At 33.9% G+C, this 17,847-nt stretch overlaps 1 protein-coding gene across 1 annotated transcript in view; it reads left to right on the top strand.

The window, feature by feature from the left end:
• Positions 1-417: 417 nt before the first annotated feature.
• Positions 418-17,847, top strand: part of LOC120780238 (protein single-minded) — a gene marked incomplete at its 5' end in the record, with an annotated part of 87,746 nt that continues 70,316 nt past the window's right edge. Inside the window, 3 exon segments of the mRNA XM_040112495.1 lie at positions 418-478; positions 480-559; positions 561-598. Of these exon segments, the coding sequence (XP_039968429.1) occupies positions 418-478; positions 480-559; positions 561-598 (179 nt within the window).

A 17,847-nucleotide genomic window follows, 5' to 3' on the forward strand; every position in this document is an offset into this window, starting at 1 on the left:
TTGACGTTTTTGTGTGGCGATTGGAGTAACAGTTAATTTGTTTGATTAAAGGTGACACAACCTTTGGGTAACATGGTGAGTGTTAGTGGCGTGGCACGTGCATGGTTTTCATAGAAAAAATATGATAGAAAAATAAGGAAAAGTTCAGTGGAAATATTGTATTATATAATGTATGTATGTTTTATAAGTTACCAACATACATAGGATATAAGAAAATTTAAGTTATACATATATATTAGGTTGTCAAATAGACAAAAAGGCGGGAGGAAGATATTTGATAATATATACTTATAATAACATTTATCTTCAAACAAAAATATAAATTTATTTTAACAAAAATAAAAAAATTTTTTCTGTCTCCATTGAATTATAATTTTATTTTAATAAAGAAAAATATTTTTTTCTCTCTCCTACCAGATTTGACGCCAACAAATCGACAAAGGGCGCCTCGAAGCTGCGCCGCGATTTAATCAATGCCGGAAATCGCCAATTTGCGCGACCTTTTGCCGCTGCCGCAATCGACGCGTCAGCGCTTATCACAGCTACAGCTGATGGCATTGGTGTGTGTATGTGCGTAAGGCTAACTATTTTCAACAAGGTGAGTCACATGACATTTCATAATGATACCAATAGAGTTGTTAGTGGTTATTAAGAGCTGGCATATTGGGGACTTACTCCACAATTAGTTCTTAACTGTCAATATTGAAATTAATAAGAGTACAATTATGCGTTAAAATTAATATAATTATATTTATATAATTATAATTAAAGAGTAAGCAGAAAAAAGAAATTATTGCTCACGCATGGGGAGTTTACATTTTTTTATATTATCTATGGCATTTAAATTGAACAAATTTAACTCGAACACAATTTCTCTGAACCTGGAACCTGGACTCTTTTGGCTTGTCTACCATAACAGTTTTATTTGGTGTAATGAGAACCCTTGTCATAATACTGTCAATTTAATGTCATGAAATTTGACTCAAGGAAACCTGAACATTATTCAAAAATCTTTTACAGCGTGTAAAAATCTGAGATTTGTTTATAAGAAAAATAAAATAAAATATACCAAATATATGTGCATGTAACTTAAAAAGGTCCAGGAAGCTCATTGAATTAACAGACAGACTAAAATAAAAAGGCCATAATTATTAGTTAAGTATAAACCCTTCAGGCATAACACAAGCCACTGCATGCTTGATGACATGTGATGGTTTTCATGAAAATGCTACTCACTGAACTCATTTCAAACGCAACAAAAATTAAGAGTTGCCACCTGTTTGAAAAAGTTTAAGCGCAAAAAAATTTGTAAGACAAAAGTATGCAATACGATTACCAAACCAGTATAGTTTAAAAACGAATACTCATTGAATTAACAGACTAAAATAAAGGCCATAATTATTAGCGAAAGTACAGACAGCACAACCACACTGCATGTGACATGTGATGGTTTCATGAAAATAACACTCACTGAACTCATTTCAAATGCAACAAAAATTAGAGAGTTGCCACCTGTTTGAAAAAGTTTTGGCGCAAAAAATTTATAAGACAAAGTATGCAATACGATTACCAAACTTATGTAGTTTAAAAAAACAGACAATACTTTTGAAAATAGTTGCCAGAGGTTTAAAAATAATAATGAAATTAAATTAATAAAATATATAAAATACCACAATAAAAGCACAAACTTAAAAAGAATTATCAGAATGCTTAAATTTGAAAATATTTTTAGTAAGAGTTGCCACTTATTTGCAATTTTGATGATATATACATAATTAAAATAAATAAAAAATCTAAAATAACGATATTATATGATTATCAAAATAATGTAGTTTTAAAAAGTTTTTTTAAGAGTTGCCAGAGGTTTAAAAATAATAAAAAAATTGAATTTTTAAAATAAACATAATACCAAAATAAAAGCACAAACTTAAAAAGAGTTATGAGAATGCTTGAATTTTAAAAATTGTTTAGTAAGAGTTGCCACCTGTTTGCAAATTTGAGGATATTTAATTAAAATAAATAAAAAAATCATAAACTAAAATAACAATACTATATGATTATCAAAATAATGTAGTTTCAAAAGATTTATTTCTTTTAAAGAGTTGCCAGAGATTTAAAAGTAATAAGAAAATTAAATTCTTAAAATAAACATAATACCAAAATAAAAGCACAAACTTAAAAAGAGTTATGAGAATGCTTAAATTTTAAAATTTTTTTACTAAGAGTTGCCACTTGTTTGCAAATTTGAGGATATATAATTAAAATAAATAAAAAAAATCATAAACTAAAATAACAATACTATATGATTATCAAAACAATGTAGTTTTAAATAGTTTATTTTCTTTTAAAGAGTTGCCAACTGTTTAAAAATACTACTGAAATCAAATTCCTTAAAGAAATAAAATACTGTAACAAAGGAAGAAACAAAAAAAGATAAGAGAATGCTTAAATTTAAAAATATTTTAAATAAAAGTTGCCACTTATTTGAAAAATTGTTGATATCAGTATATCATACAAAATAAAATTAAAATAAGTAAAAAAGTCATGAGCAAAAATAATAATATGGTTATCAAAATAATGTAGTTTTAAAAAGTTTTTTTTAAGAATTGCCAACTTTTTCAAAATACAATTGAAATTAAATTCCTGAAATTAGTAAAATACTGTAATAAAAGCAAAAACACACAAAGATATAAAAATGCTTAGACTTTAAAATATTAATCAGCAGCGTTGTCACCTTTTTGAAAATGTTGAGGTATTAAAAATTTATAAAATACCATATGGTTATCAAACTAACGTAGTTTTAAAATGCACACACTATTTTTGAGGAGAGTTGCCAAAGATTTAAAAATAATAAACTTTTAATACGTTAAATGCTAAAGTAAATAAAATGTCGAAAAGAAGCTTAAACATATAGAGATATGAAAATTTCAAATATTAATGAGGAGAGTTGCCAACTGTTTGAAATTTTTTAACAGCTTAAAAATCTTAATAAATAATATAACTGCTTTAATTCTTCGAGATATAACTGAGAATGGTTGCCACCTATTTGAAAAATAAAAATGAAAATTCAATATGAGTATGGTGACGACAGCTCTACAATAGTTATTTATTAAACATCGCTATATTCTTCAAATAATTTTCTGTGTATTTGTACCTTACCAAGTCATCTGAAAAATAGTTGCATTTGCCTTTCAATCTGGAGTACACATACATATGTATGTATGCCTAAACTAAAAATGTTACCAGCTTGGTCCAAACAACAGATTAACTTATGATTTCCCCGATTTTTTCTCTTTCTTGAAACAAATTTCAGAAGTAGACTTCAAAAAAATTATTTTCGTTGATTCTGCTTTCTCTATGCTTTTACTCAAAATCGCGAATAAATTAGAATCCTGCCACACACATCTGACTAATGTTCTATACAGCTTAACCTCAACTTCAGCGCACCAATTCAAATTCGAATTTTAATATACAACACTGTATTGTACTTACCAATCTAAGCACTTGCATTTCGTTACGTAATTTATTTATTTATTTATATTTAATTGTAGCTCGTAACTGTTGTGAATTAATTTATTTTATTGCATATGAGAAAATATGCAAATCAGCGGGTTATGCCACAAAATAAGGGATTACAAAAGCGCAGTTGTCACAATTGCATTCTCTTTTACAATCCAGGTAGATGTATATATTAGGGTGGTTAAATGCACAAACAGAATAATTATTTTTTTGCTTGGTACTCTGAACAATATGCGCTTAGACATTTCTACGAAAATCTCTGCAAGTATGAGCTCTTAGTTGTAACGGGAAGGTCCTGCGCCTTATACGAGTATTAGTATATTTTTACTTATTAGATAGAAAAACTTGTTGCAAAATGGCACCCGAAAATTTTAATTAAATTTCTCGGATAAATAATATTTCAAAATTTATATTTTGCTAAATTAGTAGAACTGTCCTTAATTACTGTGCCAAATATGAGTGCGATTGTCAACCAGTTTGTTGACAGCAGCTGCTTAAGTCGGTACACCTCAGTAGTGCGTTGCGATTTTTACAATGGATAAAAATATGGAACAAAGAATTTGTCTAAAATTTAGTATTTCTAACCCGATTTCGTGTGTGGATTCGTTGTAAATATTGGGCAAGGCACAAGTCTTCGAGTGCTACAAAGCCTTCAAAGATGGTCGAGAAGTCAGAAAATATGCCTTTTTCTGGACGACCTCTTCAACTGATGAAAATTGAAGAAAGTGAAGGATTTGGACAGACGGTCAATAAGGAGAATATCATCAATCAATGACCGTATTCACTAAGATTTTTTCTTGTTCCCAAAACTGAAATCCGCGCTCGGTGGTAACAGTTTCCAGTCGATCGAAGAGATAAAATAAAACAAAAAATTCGCTGAAGTAGCTGAAGGCCATGCCAAAAAGTGTTTCGAGGACTGTAAAAATCGTTTATAAAAGTGTATTGCAACTGGTGGGGACTACTTTGAATACTTGAAAACTTGCCCTAGCCCCATATAATTCAACCTTTTGCGCCTGAAGTGATATCGCCAGTTTTGATGCTGCAAAGTCCCAAGAGTATGAAATTTTTGGTTACACACGAACTTAGCCATTTCTTACTAGTTTCTGTATATATTTACATGTAGATTTTAACTCATAAATTCGTTAGGTTAGTTCTTTTTGCTCACCCTAATGTATATATAAAGAATATTTGCGTTTGCCAGCAAATGAATGCGCTTGGCTTGAGGCAATTTTCCAATAAATAACTTATCAGTGAAAGTAAATCTTTGCAGTCCTGCAATATGCATGTATATATATTATATATTTAAAAAAAAAAAATAAAAATAACAATAAAAGCGCTTTCGTAAATTACAATGATAATTATAATTTCTTCGAAGAAATAATGCAATGTAATAAATTTCAATTAAGTTGTGCTTATATGGCGGTGAAATAAAAGAGCTGTTGGAAAGATAGAGTTACCAACTTGATTGTTTCCAAGACAGTGAAATAAGAGTACAAATAATCGGAAAGGATCAGAATTTCTATATATTTACAAGTGAGCAACTTGACCCCATCTACGAAAAAATACAGTGGAATATTTCATAATAATTTTTTCAGTATATGAAAAACTAGCAGTTCTCTCCATTGGCGATTCAACTTGGGGGATGAGGACCTCATATAGGTAGATGATAAGATGTGAACATCAAACTCTTAATATTATTTATATTCAATTCCACACACGGCCGCTTCGTAGTGAGCCAACTGGACGGGTGAACAGCCATTCACTTTACTTTATGACTTTGACTCGCTTGCCGTGCGAGGACTACTTACATTGTTAAATTCGTGATATCCTTCGGTTCGACTCTGGAATGTCCGAATCAAATAATATAAAAGGGTATATAAAGATATTGAATTAGTACAAGTACTGAATTCTGAAAAGGATTGTACTAAGATACAAATAAATAATAAATTAATTATGTTTTATTTTAGTAAAGCAAAACTAGATTAACTCCTAGAAATATTTCGCAAAAAAATTAAAATATTAAAAAAAAATTCATAATTCTTGCTCAATGAAGTGCTTCAATTATGCAAATAAACTTGCAACTTTGTGTAAATGCTTCTCCACCATTTAACCACACCTTAACACACAGAGTTTGAGTTTGAGTTTGAATGAATTCAAGTTCACCACCTTGAACTACAACGCTAATGCAGCGCAGCAATGAGTATTATTGTGCAACAGAAATGCTGAAAAATAACAAAGGAAAATCGAGAAACCATTAAACTAATAATAAATGCTTATAGACAACCGCAATCTAAACAAATGAGCAAATCAACCGCACCGTTAATAATCGAAAATTCGCGGTAATTACAAATACACCGGCGAGCACACCACACCAACACCACAAGACTGCCACACACACACATACAGCGCTGCAACAACAACGGCAACACAAAGGAAGCACCGCTAGAGCACAAGAAAAAAACAAAAACAAAGTATTTGCGGTATGGCGGGTGTGTAAGAACACTAAACTAATTGCCGCGTTGCATAACTTTGGTGTGTGGGTGTGGGTGCGCGGCAGGTTGTTGTGCTCAAAGAGAGCGCTTCACAAGAAAATCGCACTTTTAACAGAAAAATAGTTAGAAAATAAAAGAAAATCAAAATAGAAATATAAATATGTTCGCAATAACAGTTATGAAGAGGCAATCTGTCTTTTTGTTTAACCAAATCAAGTTCAAGCCAAGAAATTCGGTGTAAAAAATGGAGTGCAGATTCTCAGTACGGGTGTGCTTGCCGGAAGACGGGTTTTGTTACCATTATTTATTGCGCGCCCAAAAAAAAAAGAGTATAACGGTATCAAATCACATAACCCAGCAGACAATCGCATGATCCACTTTTTGTTGAGACTCGGAGAACAAATGTTTATGCTTAAAGCATGGTCTCACTCTGTTGAAATTGCTACAAAACTTGGCTTGATGACGAGTTTCCGGACACTGCCTCAGGAAAACCAACAATCAAGGATTGCTATGTTAAATTTATACGTGCTGAAATGAGCACCGAAGAGTGAATGGAGTGAACGCCCAAAAGAGGTTGTTACCGACGAAAATATTAAAAGGACTTAAAAAATAATTTTGGATGACCGTAAAGTGAAGTTGTTTGAGATAGCAGGCGCTCTAAATCTATGAATATATCTTATCATTCACCAATATTTGGATGTGAGAAAGTGCTGTGCAAAGTGACGCGAACTCACTTTCAACCAAAAACAACGACGAGTTGATGATTCAGTGTTCCAGCAGTGTTTGCATATATTCAAGCGTAATAAACCCTTCGTTTCTCGCCGAAGTCCAATCCAAAGTCATTCCAGTGCACTGTAGACGATGAACTGGTTCCCAAGCGTAAACAACGCAACAGTCAGCTGGCAAATTTATAGCGTCCTAATTTTGGTAAGCACATAGAATATTTTTTTTTGACTACCTTAAAAAAAGAAGAAGAAACAGAGACTATAACGTAGCCTTATTGGACCGTTTGAAGGACGAAATCGCCGAAAAAGCAGCCTATTTGAAAAAAAAGAAAGTGCTATTTCTCCAAGACTAAGCACCGTGTCACAAGTCAGTAAAGTGATGGCAAAAATCCATGATTTGAGTCTCGAATTTCTTCCGCATCCGCCGTATTCTCCATATCTGGCCCCCTTCGACGATTTTCTCTTCTCAGTTCTTAAAAGAATTTTTGCTGGGAAAAAATTTTCATGGAATGAAAAGATAATAACCCAAACTGAAGTCTATTTTGAAGTAAAGCACAAATCATACTACAAAAATGGTATCGAATAGTTTGAAGGTCGCTTTAATCAGTGAATCACCCATGTTCACTTCATGGGTAGTAGTAGAATAAAAAACGAATTTTGCCAAAAAAATGTGTTTACTATGCTAGACCGGGAACTTTTCAATTGACTGGCCAATTGCTGTATCTTACTATGGAAACTTAGTCGGTTTTCGAAGTATTGGGCTAAGTGTGAAAAGTACCTTCAAAGTATTTTATAGTTTGGAACACAGTGGCCACCTGTCGAAAGTAGTTAAAATGGAAAAGTTTCTAAAGATTTCTCAACGTAAACGTAGTTGAAGAAAATAATTTAAAATTTTAAGACACCTTTAATTTAAATCTATTTTAAAATAGAGTTGCCACCTGTCAACGAAAGCCAAATTAGAAATTTTACAAAATGTTTGAAAGATCTGACCGGGAAGTATTCGAAAAGTTTATAGTTTAAAAATATTTTCGAATGGAGTTGCCACCTGTCGAAAGTAGTTAAATTGGAAAAGTTACTAAAGATGTCTCAACGTAAACGTAGTTGAAGAAAATATTTTAAAAATTTAAGACGTCTTTAATTTAAATCTATTTTAGAACAGGGTTGCCATCTGTCAAAAAAAAAGCCAAAATGTTAGAAAGATCTGAACACTAAGTGTTCAAAATGTTTAGAGTTTAAACATATTTTGGAACATAGTTGCCACCTGTGAAAGGAAAAAATTTAAAATATTACAAAATATGTGCGAGCATCTAAAGAAGTTTTTCTTTAAGTATTCGATATGAGGATATTTGAGTATATTTTGACAGAAAAAACAAAAAGGGTCAAAATATTAAGAATTTAAGAAAAAATCAGGAATTGAATTCAAATCGAAAGCTACATATCAAAGAATGTTAATAAAAGTGAAGGAAAGCGTTGAAACGCATATCTATGCACATTAAGGTGGGCCCAAAAATTTTTTTTATTTTTTTCGAAACTTACTACTATCAATAAAAGCAACGGAAAGCGTTGAAAATTCGTAACAACGTTTATCGTATATTCACATTAAGGTGGGCCAAAAAGACACTTTTGGTGTTTTTCGAAAATGGAATGTTAAGAAAAGTAAAAGAAAGCGTTGAAAATTCGTAACAAAGTTCAACGAATGCATGTGTATTCACATTAGGGTCGGCCAAAAAGACACTTTTAGTGTTTTTCCTAAATTACATATACATATGTACATAAAGGAATGTTAATAAAAGTGAAGGAAAGCATTGAAAAATTGTACCAACGTTTATCGAACGCATATGTATGCGCATTAGGGTGGGCCAAAAAGTCATTTTTAATTTTTTTCGAATCTTACATATAAAGAAATGTTAATAAAACTGAAGGAAAACGTCGAAAATTCTTAACAACGTTTATCGAACGCATGTGTATTCACATTAGGGTGGGCCAAAAAACACGTTTAGTGTTTTTCGAAACTTACATAAAATGGAATGTTAATAAAAGTAAAAGAAAGCGTTGAAAATTCGTAACAAAGTTTAGTGAATGCAAATGTATGCACATTAGAGTGAGTCAAAAAGACAATTTATGTTTTACTTTCCATGCCATGAAAATATCGTACGATATTTTTAAAATATTCCGATAGACTTTGAGCTCTTAATATTTATATTAAGAGGGTGCGGTGTGCATTGATTTTCCATATAAATAACATGGAAATATTTTCTATTTTTCGTTCGGTTGGTTAAGCATTTACATATGTTACACTATAGTGAATAAATAAAAAAGAATTAATCCATTCATGAAGCAACTATTTCATCTAAAAAAAATCTGAAGCATAATTTTTTGCTGAAAAATTCAATAGCTGCTTTAATTGTTGGTATTCAAAATATTTACTTCATGCCATGCCAAATGTTTCATGTAAATAATTTGCGACATGATTTACCTTATAACATTTACATAAATACCCAATAAGCTTTTTACCTTCCGAACACATGTACAAATATGTGAGTGTAAAATTGCCCGCATAGCTGGTAAAACATACCAAATTGCTTTTAATAAGTGCATTTAATGCCAAACGAATTGCGGCGAGTGATTTCTAACTCGCTTAGACAAATATAGAAAAATCCGCGGCGCAGAATATTGCACCTGAATGAATTATTGTTCCAAATTGTCTCAATGAAGTTTTAAATATTTTGTATTTATTGCACCAACGCACAGCATTTGCGTTGCATTTGTGATTTGCTGACGGCCAGGTGTTGGCTTGGGTGTGCCCAAGTACACGCCGCTTACACACATTGAACTTAACATTGAAAACTCACAAAATTTCCAATTCAAATTTATAGTTTCGAAAACGAAACAATAAAAATATTTGCTTAAATGTATTTTAATAACAAACGGCAGCATTTAAGCGATTTTGTCGCGTATACACATACACATGCACACAAACGAGCGTAGAGTGAATGCCTTGCAGCGGGCCGCGTACATTGTGAGCTTCACTTTGCTCACTGCTGTCAGCGTTGTTAGTTATTCAATGCAATTGTTTTTGTTGTTTTTTTAAATAGTTTTTATTTTAAATTGTATTCATTTTTATACACCGAACAGTGTATATTATATTTGATAAAAAGTTTGGAATTATTCTGCCGTCTTTTACTACCCACAAGTATATGGCGGCCATTGAAGCTGAAAAAATTTTTTCATTTGTCAAGTTAACTTTTTGAAATTCGGCACAAATTAATGTCTAAAGCAAAGGTACGATATCCACAAAAATTGTTTAGATCAGAGCACTATAGCATATAGCTGCTATACAAACTGAATGATCGGAATCAAGAGCTTACATGGAAATTTTTTTAATTTAAAGAGATATCTTCATCAAATTTAACACGAGTTATTGCCTTAAAAATTGGTACAATCTCCGAAGAAATTGTTTGGATCGGATCACCGTAGCATATAGCTGCCATACAAACTGAATGATCAAAATCGAGTTCTTGTATAGAAAAGTATTTTATATAAAAAGATATCTTGTCAAGACTTGAAAAATATCACTGTTTAAAATAACGGTATGACCTCCCAACAAATTGTGTATGACCTCCCAACAAATTGTGCAGATCGGATCACTATAGCATTTAGCTGTCATACAAAGCGAATAACCAAAATAAGGTTTTTGTATGGAAAAATTAAGTTAGTTAACGAAATTTGACATGAACTGTTTTCCAAGGCAATGAAATAATCTCCGAAAAAATTGTGCAGATCGGACCACTATAGCATATAGCTGTCATACCAACTGGGCGGTCAATATCAAGTTCTTCTATTGAATAATTAATATTTGTGAAGGATTTTATAGCTTCTTCTATGGAAAATTTAATTTTGTGAAGGGTATTATAGCTTCTGAGCAACTGTAGTTAACGATTTTTTTCATATTTTTATTTTTTTTTTTAACACTGTATACTTTTCATTTTAATCGCTTTGATGCGCTAGCACTTTTATGCAATTGGGAAAATTTCGCAAATCAATTTCGAGATAGCGCAACAAATTGTCTAACCGCGCTGCGCTGCTCAAATTGTTGCCCCTGAGCATGTACACATTGATTTTAGCATTAAATGATGCACTAATTGGCGTATGGAGACCTTGCAATTAAGTGGGTGTACTTTCAAATGACGGCTGTCATTATATATGTATATACTATATATATATTTACTTATATATATATATATATGTGGGCATATACCAAATGTAAATATATATATATAAAATTATTGTGTTGAATATATATTGCTGAATGTGCGTGTTTGTGCAAGTAAATTGGCGAGTGAAATTGCGACTGTTTGTAAACAAGTTCGTGTCATAAGTCTTTGGTTTAAATGACACAGAGTTAGGCGTGAAATGAACTAATTTCAAATGCTTAAGCTTGAATGAGTCATAAGAATATAAAATTAGTCATTTATGGTGCCAGACGAGATGACGCTTAGCTTTCTGGTATATTTATTGAAATAATTTTATTTAATTTATTTGTAAGGAGCTTTTCAGTTGCCTGTAAAGAAAGGATAATTGTAAATAAATTAAAAATCTGTGTGAAAACTCTACAAGTTAAGCGTCTGCTCGAATTTGAATTTGCGTTTTTGTCCACCCTTAAAGTACAATTTATTTACTAAAATTTTTTTTTTAGTGGTGAGAGGGTGGAGAACTCCGTCCGCATCATCAGTGCTGTATTTACTAGGAAAACTAGGTAGAAACGCTCTTCATTATTTCTTTTTTTATAGCACTAATAAATTGACTGGAACATTTTTTATCGTCCTCACAGCCATATTACTTATGACCCAATTTTGTTTTTTTTGATTCATGACATTATCAAGCCAAAATGCAATATCTAGTTGATATCGCTGGAATACAACGACTGTGGAGTGATGATAGGGCGGTAAGCGGGCACATCGGAATGTGAGTAGAGGCACCCCATATGGTTAACCTCTTTAGCTACTTCTATGGATCGTGGTTGTCAACGATCTGCTGGAAAGTTGATTGGCTTTGTGAACAACGTAGCCCTCATGATTGAAGGGAAATTTCTGAATAACGTGTATGAGCTCATTCAAGGATACATAAGCAATGTACATAAGCAATTGGGCTGCTGAAAAGGGCCTCTCCATAAATCCTAGTAAGACCAAACTGGTTTTATTCACTAGGAAGTACAACATCCAGGAGGCGTATCTACCACAAACAGAAGGAACGTGTCTTCGAAATGTTGACAGAGTTAAGTGTCTAGAGCCCATCCTAGCCAGGAAGCTATTCGCTCGCGCAAACACAACATTGAGGAAAAAGCAAGGAAGGAATCGGTTGTCTGGCGTTGCTGTTGGGGAGCCATTCTTCTTCATTCTTTGTGGCAGTTCTTTGGCAAAATAATGGAAATTTTGACTGGCAATTGTTCAGTGGCATGCTTTCGTCAGTATTCGTGGTACACTATGAACTACACCAAATATGTCATTGAACGTCTTGGTGCTTATATCACCGGAGGATATAGCTGCAAGTTGTTAGACTACGCAAGCTGCCCTCGGGCACAGAGAATCTGCGTACTTAGCTGACTTCGAGCACGGGCACTCTGAAATGTTGACAATCATTAATTTCATTTCAAAAGGCTTGAATTATCAAGTCACCGAGCCTATTCCTGGCGACATGGAAGTGAAAGACTCACTGGAGGAGAGTTGCGGTGAGTGAGCTTAGCTTTTTTACGGATGAAGCGAATCTTACGGGTAGTGTTGCTGCAAGATTATACTGTTGGACTTCGATTTAAGGCTTCCTGATCACTGCAGCGTCCTTCAAATTGTGGTGGCTGCCACAAAAATAACAGAAGATTCACTGCTACGGAGCGCAGCCTCCTTTAGAGTGGTAACCATCCACTACAGTAGTAGTGCAGCGATATTAGGTTTAGTACGCTCATGACTAGTGAAGGGCTGTCAGACATCTTACCTCTAGCATCGATTTACATATTGTAATGGATTGGTTTGGGTGCCTGGCCACAGCGGTATTACAGGTAATTTTATTGCTGATGAGCTTGCTTAGACTGGTACTTCAGTTTTAATAACAGTGGAAAGCGAACTGGTATGACTTCCCAAGTAGCTGTTCATTTGGCGCAATCATTGATATCGGTCGCTTAAAGTCACGAAAATACTTTTACTTGACAAGCAATCTGGGCGAATTTAACAGATTGTAATCCAAGGTAGCTTGGTAATCAGATCTCCAAATATATTGTTCAGATCGGACCACATAAGCATATAGCGGGCATACAAACTGACTCGTCACAATCAAGAGAAAGTTATTTTCATATCCTTTTGAGTTATAATGCAGCAGAAGTAAACTTTTTTTTATATTTCGTTAGGAGTCAAAGTCAAAAAACTATTACTTACTGTTAGTTATGCTTCTCTTCGATAAATACTAAATTTTGTTCGCTCCTAAATTAATCACGAGTTGACTTAACTGCCAACTTATAGTTGCTGTTCTAATTTTATATTAAAAGAACTGAAGCAATGATGATGCGATTTTTATTTTTGTTATTATTTTTCTTATTAAGTGTCTCAAAGCCAAGTACAGTTCCAGCGAAAATATTTATACAGCAATGATTAGAAAATCAAATGTGTACCAAATATCGGCTGATTATACCAAAACGCCGAGAAATATGCAAATGACGTAGATCAAGTTGAAAATTGGCAAGACATGCGTCAGGTACACCGAAAATTGAACTACACACAAGCCGCTGACGCTACACACGCACATGTATACGGTGCACAAGCCAAGCCAGTTGGTGCTCCATTTGTCCACCGATCAAATCAAGCGGATGTCTCTATTGGCTGCTTTGTTGTGCTGAATGTTAATGACAAATTGACATCTGTTGCGCTAAATACAAGAACAAACAAGCGCGGAAGGGGATCAGCAGAAAGGCAATAGGTGGCGCAGACTCGGCAGAGACATAAGTGACTTATCAAATTTTTAGTGAGTAAACAGCTGCGCAAACGCTTTTCTACGTGAGAATGAGTTTATGTACAACAATGTGACAATGAATGGAAGCATGGTGAGAAGCGGTGAGCTGCAGCGCCGACTGGAGGGCGGATAAAGCGTATCGGTCTTACCTCGAAACGCGTGCGCCACGCAAACGGCAAACGGCGTGGGTGTGAGGATGGCGGCACAGTACTGTTACTTGACACGTGAACGTGAAATGCTTGGAATAACTTGTGACTGAGTATATCAATTTTGTTGCTTCTTGCTGCTGCGGCTGACCACATGTTTTGTGTTTATGTGTGTGTGTGTGTGCTGTCTTTGGAGAGGGTGCAATTTAAGCTATTTTTAGCGTATTTTTATAAACTATTTAACGCTTTTTCTGCCAGTAATCGTAAATAATGAATTTTATTGGTAAACATTAGACTTATGTGACAAACTCGCATCAGTTGCTTCAACTTCACGTGACTTGTATAATGCGTGGGAGGGTTTGATTGCAAAGTACTTGCTACCAAAGTAGAGATTTGTGAATTTGGATAGAAATGAATTTGCGACTAAAATTTACTGTTTTTATATAAATATGTGTATATATGTTGAGTTTGTTATGCTTGATCTTTTCTAAACACTGCTTCGAGTCATCAGTTTAGGGCTAGGTTAGATGGCTGATCAAAGAACGCACGTGAACTACTATGTAAGGCCATTAAAAAGAAGTACTTCTGTGTTCGAACTTATGGATTAGCAAAACGCTTAGTAGGCAAAACAAATTTGCACAGACGTTTAATTTCCATTCCCGCCAGCTCGTTGGGATGTCTAAATGTATGCGCTCCCAAATGTTCAAATCTTGAACTCCGGAACGTGGGATAGTCAAGAAGGAAGTGTTGAGTAGTTTCCAACTCATCTTCTTCCATAAAACTTTTGCAGATGGCGTCTAGTAGGATTCCCAGCCCTACGGCGTAGACGCCAATTGGGTGATGACCCGTTAAAATCCCCAAAACTAGGCAGAGGCTAGTTTTACTAAAGGCAAAGAGATCTCTCTCTAGACCTCTTGCGATTGATTTCGTACCAAAAGGGTTTTGCTAAACAGTCCAGATATCTAGTAGTAGAGCACAAAAGGATACGGGCCCATTCTACTGATAGCGGTTCTAGGGTGCCTTTTATTACTAGCTCATAAGCTATACAGTTTTCTGCCATTCCACTGTGGTCTGGCACCCATACCAGTCATATGACAAACACACTCGATGCTATTGATAGCGAGGTTAGGCACTCTTTGAGCAGCCCCTAACGCACTTTTAATGAGTTCAAGGATAGTATCGCCGCTCTGTTATCTACGTAGATGGCCACATCGCTTAAAGACACTGCACTTCGGAGCAGTAAATCTTCTTCTATTCTTCAATTTCAGCCTGTCAGGCGTTACAATAGTCAGGAAATCTTAAACTGGAGTTGATAGGGAGTACAACTGACAGTAAACCGCTTCATCAACCTTCCCCCCAAACTTTGACCCATCCATGAAGAAGCTCACTGCCCCTTTCCTCCAACTTCTACTACTTCCACAACTCCGTCGCCGGTATAAGGGCAGAGAAAGAGCCGCCAGAGTTCGGTTTGGCGACTCCATGTTCAAAGTGATCCGATATGAAATCAAAATGAGTGAAGATTTCCGAATGTTCAGACACGTGCTCTTTTAGAAACCCAAACTTTCTGAGACTGTTGACAACTTTCGCAGCCATACATCTTCCGACGGTGTATACGGGCAGTATGTGCAATATGGCGTTAAGTGGACCTTAGTGCACCACACATGCTCTCGAGTTTTTTTTTTTTTTGCAAGCGTGGTCTTTTCTACAGTCCTCCACCATATAAAGACCCCATATCAATTCATCAACTCGTTGTTGTTTTTGGTCAAAATGAGCTGGCGCGGCACCCACTTTGCACAGAGCTTTCTCATAAAAAACAATTAATTAAAAAACAAAATTGAAGAAAATGTCGAACGAACGAAAAAGTCCGAAAAAATTATAAGAAAGTTACTGGTAAGGTTTGCATGACCACGAGTGTATAAATTTATTTCAGTTGCCAAACTGCTTACTTAAAATGATTACTGATCATAAATGATTAAAAATAAGATTTTCCCTTTCAATATAAAAATAACTCGAATTTTCCACAACTATCTGAAAAAACGAACATATACGCTCCTTTAATGTCAGATCGTTTTCAGTTTATTTTTATAAAATATATATATTTTTTATAGATATAGTGAGCAATCACTATAATTAAGTATTAGCAATCAGGTTCGTTGCTTAAGTCTTTTGAAATTTACGTGGAATAATTTACTTCACTTAAAAAGAAGTTATCTAAAACTTACGACAAAAACATTATTAAAACAACAAAAAAAATGCAGCACAATAAAACAAAAATTAGTTGTAAAATACAGTTAGCTTTCTTACTTCCTAGTATGGGTTTCTGATTTTTGTACAAAGAAAAATAATTCCTTTTAGCAATTACCCAAAGTTGGCCCACAGAAAGGATAAGAAATCTCCTCATTTAAGCCAATTATGCTGGAAGTGACCAAATGCACTCAGTTGCACAGTTATTCGCACAAATCTACCAAAAATAACCACCAGAGAGCTTCTTCTCAGCAATGCCATTTATTCTATAATATAAATAAATATTTTTATGTGTTGTTGCACTTGTTTTCGTAATCACACAATTGTGCAAATATTTTCATGACCATTTGATAATTTATTATGTTTTCAGCTGTAACTGCACATATGCACTTTACAGTTATGGGCTGCTAGCTGCTATCACAACAACAAAATCTGGTAAATGGCAGGAAATTCACGATTGTTACAACAAAGTATTTTTAACAACAACAGCAAAAAATTTGCTGAAGAATACATAAGATATATGTATATGCATGTAGAGTTGTATTTCCGTAAGCGCACAAGCGACTATCGCAAAGTACAGGGCAAAAGCGGTAAGCTAATTTGGAAAACAATTTTCGTAATTACCCGCAATTGGCTAAGAAGTTAGCAAAAATAAATGTTGGCAAATAGAAGAGGAAAATATATACTTATGTATTTGTGTTAGGGTGGTACGAAAATGTGTGAAGGTGGTAAAAAAGTAAAGTGGTGAAAGTAAACATTTTGTAAACTTCGCCTAAATGTAGCCAACATTTTTTGAAATGTTTTATTAATTTTCGTAATTCTCGATTTCAAGACCAGGAAAAATAAACTTTGGCAGATAGAAGAGGAAAAAACTGATGTATTCGTATTAGGGTGGTACGAAAGTGTAAGAAGATGGTAAATTTGAAGGTAACTTTTTGTAACATTTGCCCAAATGTAGGCAACATTTTTTAAATGTTTTATTAATTTACGTAATTCTCGATTTCGAGTTCAGAAACAGTTTCAGTTTACCCTAATTTTCACAGTTTTTTTTTATTATATATCTTATTATTAATTATAATTGTGAACGATAATGACTTCATAGAGATATCAACATACCGCTAGTGCTCAAACACCGCTTCTTGAGTTCTATTATTATCATGAACTTAGACTCTTTACATCAGAATATTTTTAGTGAATAATTTCTTTGACTCTGTATAGGTAATAGAAATATCCAATTTTAGCATGGCTTAGCCACATTCGTGGTTTTAAATCAATTTAAGTCGATTGAAGGTATCCTTCTATGGCTTTATATAGTTAGTCTGCTTCTATTATGCATAAGTGCAATTCGAGCTTCATACAGGTAGGCAATCATTAGCGGCTTAACACCCAGAAGGAAGTTTCACGTTCCGTTCGAGCTACATAGGCAGTCTTTAAGGGCTTAATATCTCTAAAGAAGTATCATACACCCTTTTAGGTTCATTAGGTGTTATTAGGGGCTTAACATCCAGAAAGAAACATCAGACACCCTATTAACTATACGTAAATAACCAGTGTGAAGAGCAGTGTCAATTTAGTCAAGTCTGTCTGTACATACTTAAACTAGCCTCTCAGTGTATCAGATATCGATCTGAAACTTTGCATATGTCTTTTTCTCTTCAAGAGTTGCACTTATGCCCGAACCACCGATATCGGATCCTTATAGCATATAGCTGTCATACAAATTAA

This window comes from Bactrocera tryoni, unplaced genomic scaffold, assembly GCF_016617805.1.
Source record: "Bactrocera tryoni isolate S06 unplaced genomic scaffold, CSIRO_BtryS06_freeze2 scaffold_243, whole genome shotgun sequence".
NCBI lineage: Eukaryota > Metazoa > Arthropoda > Insecta > Diptera > Tephritidae > Bactrocera > Bactrocera tryoni.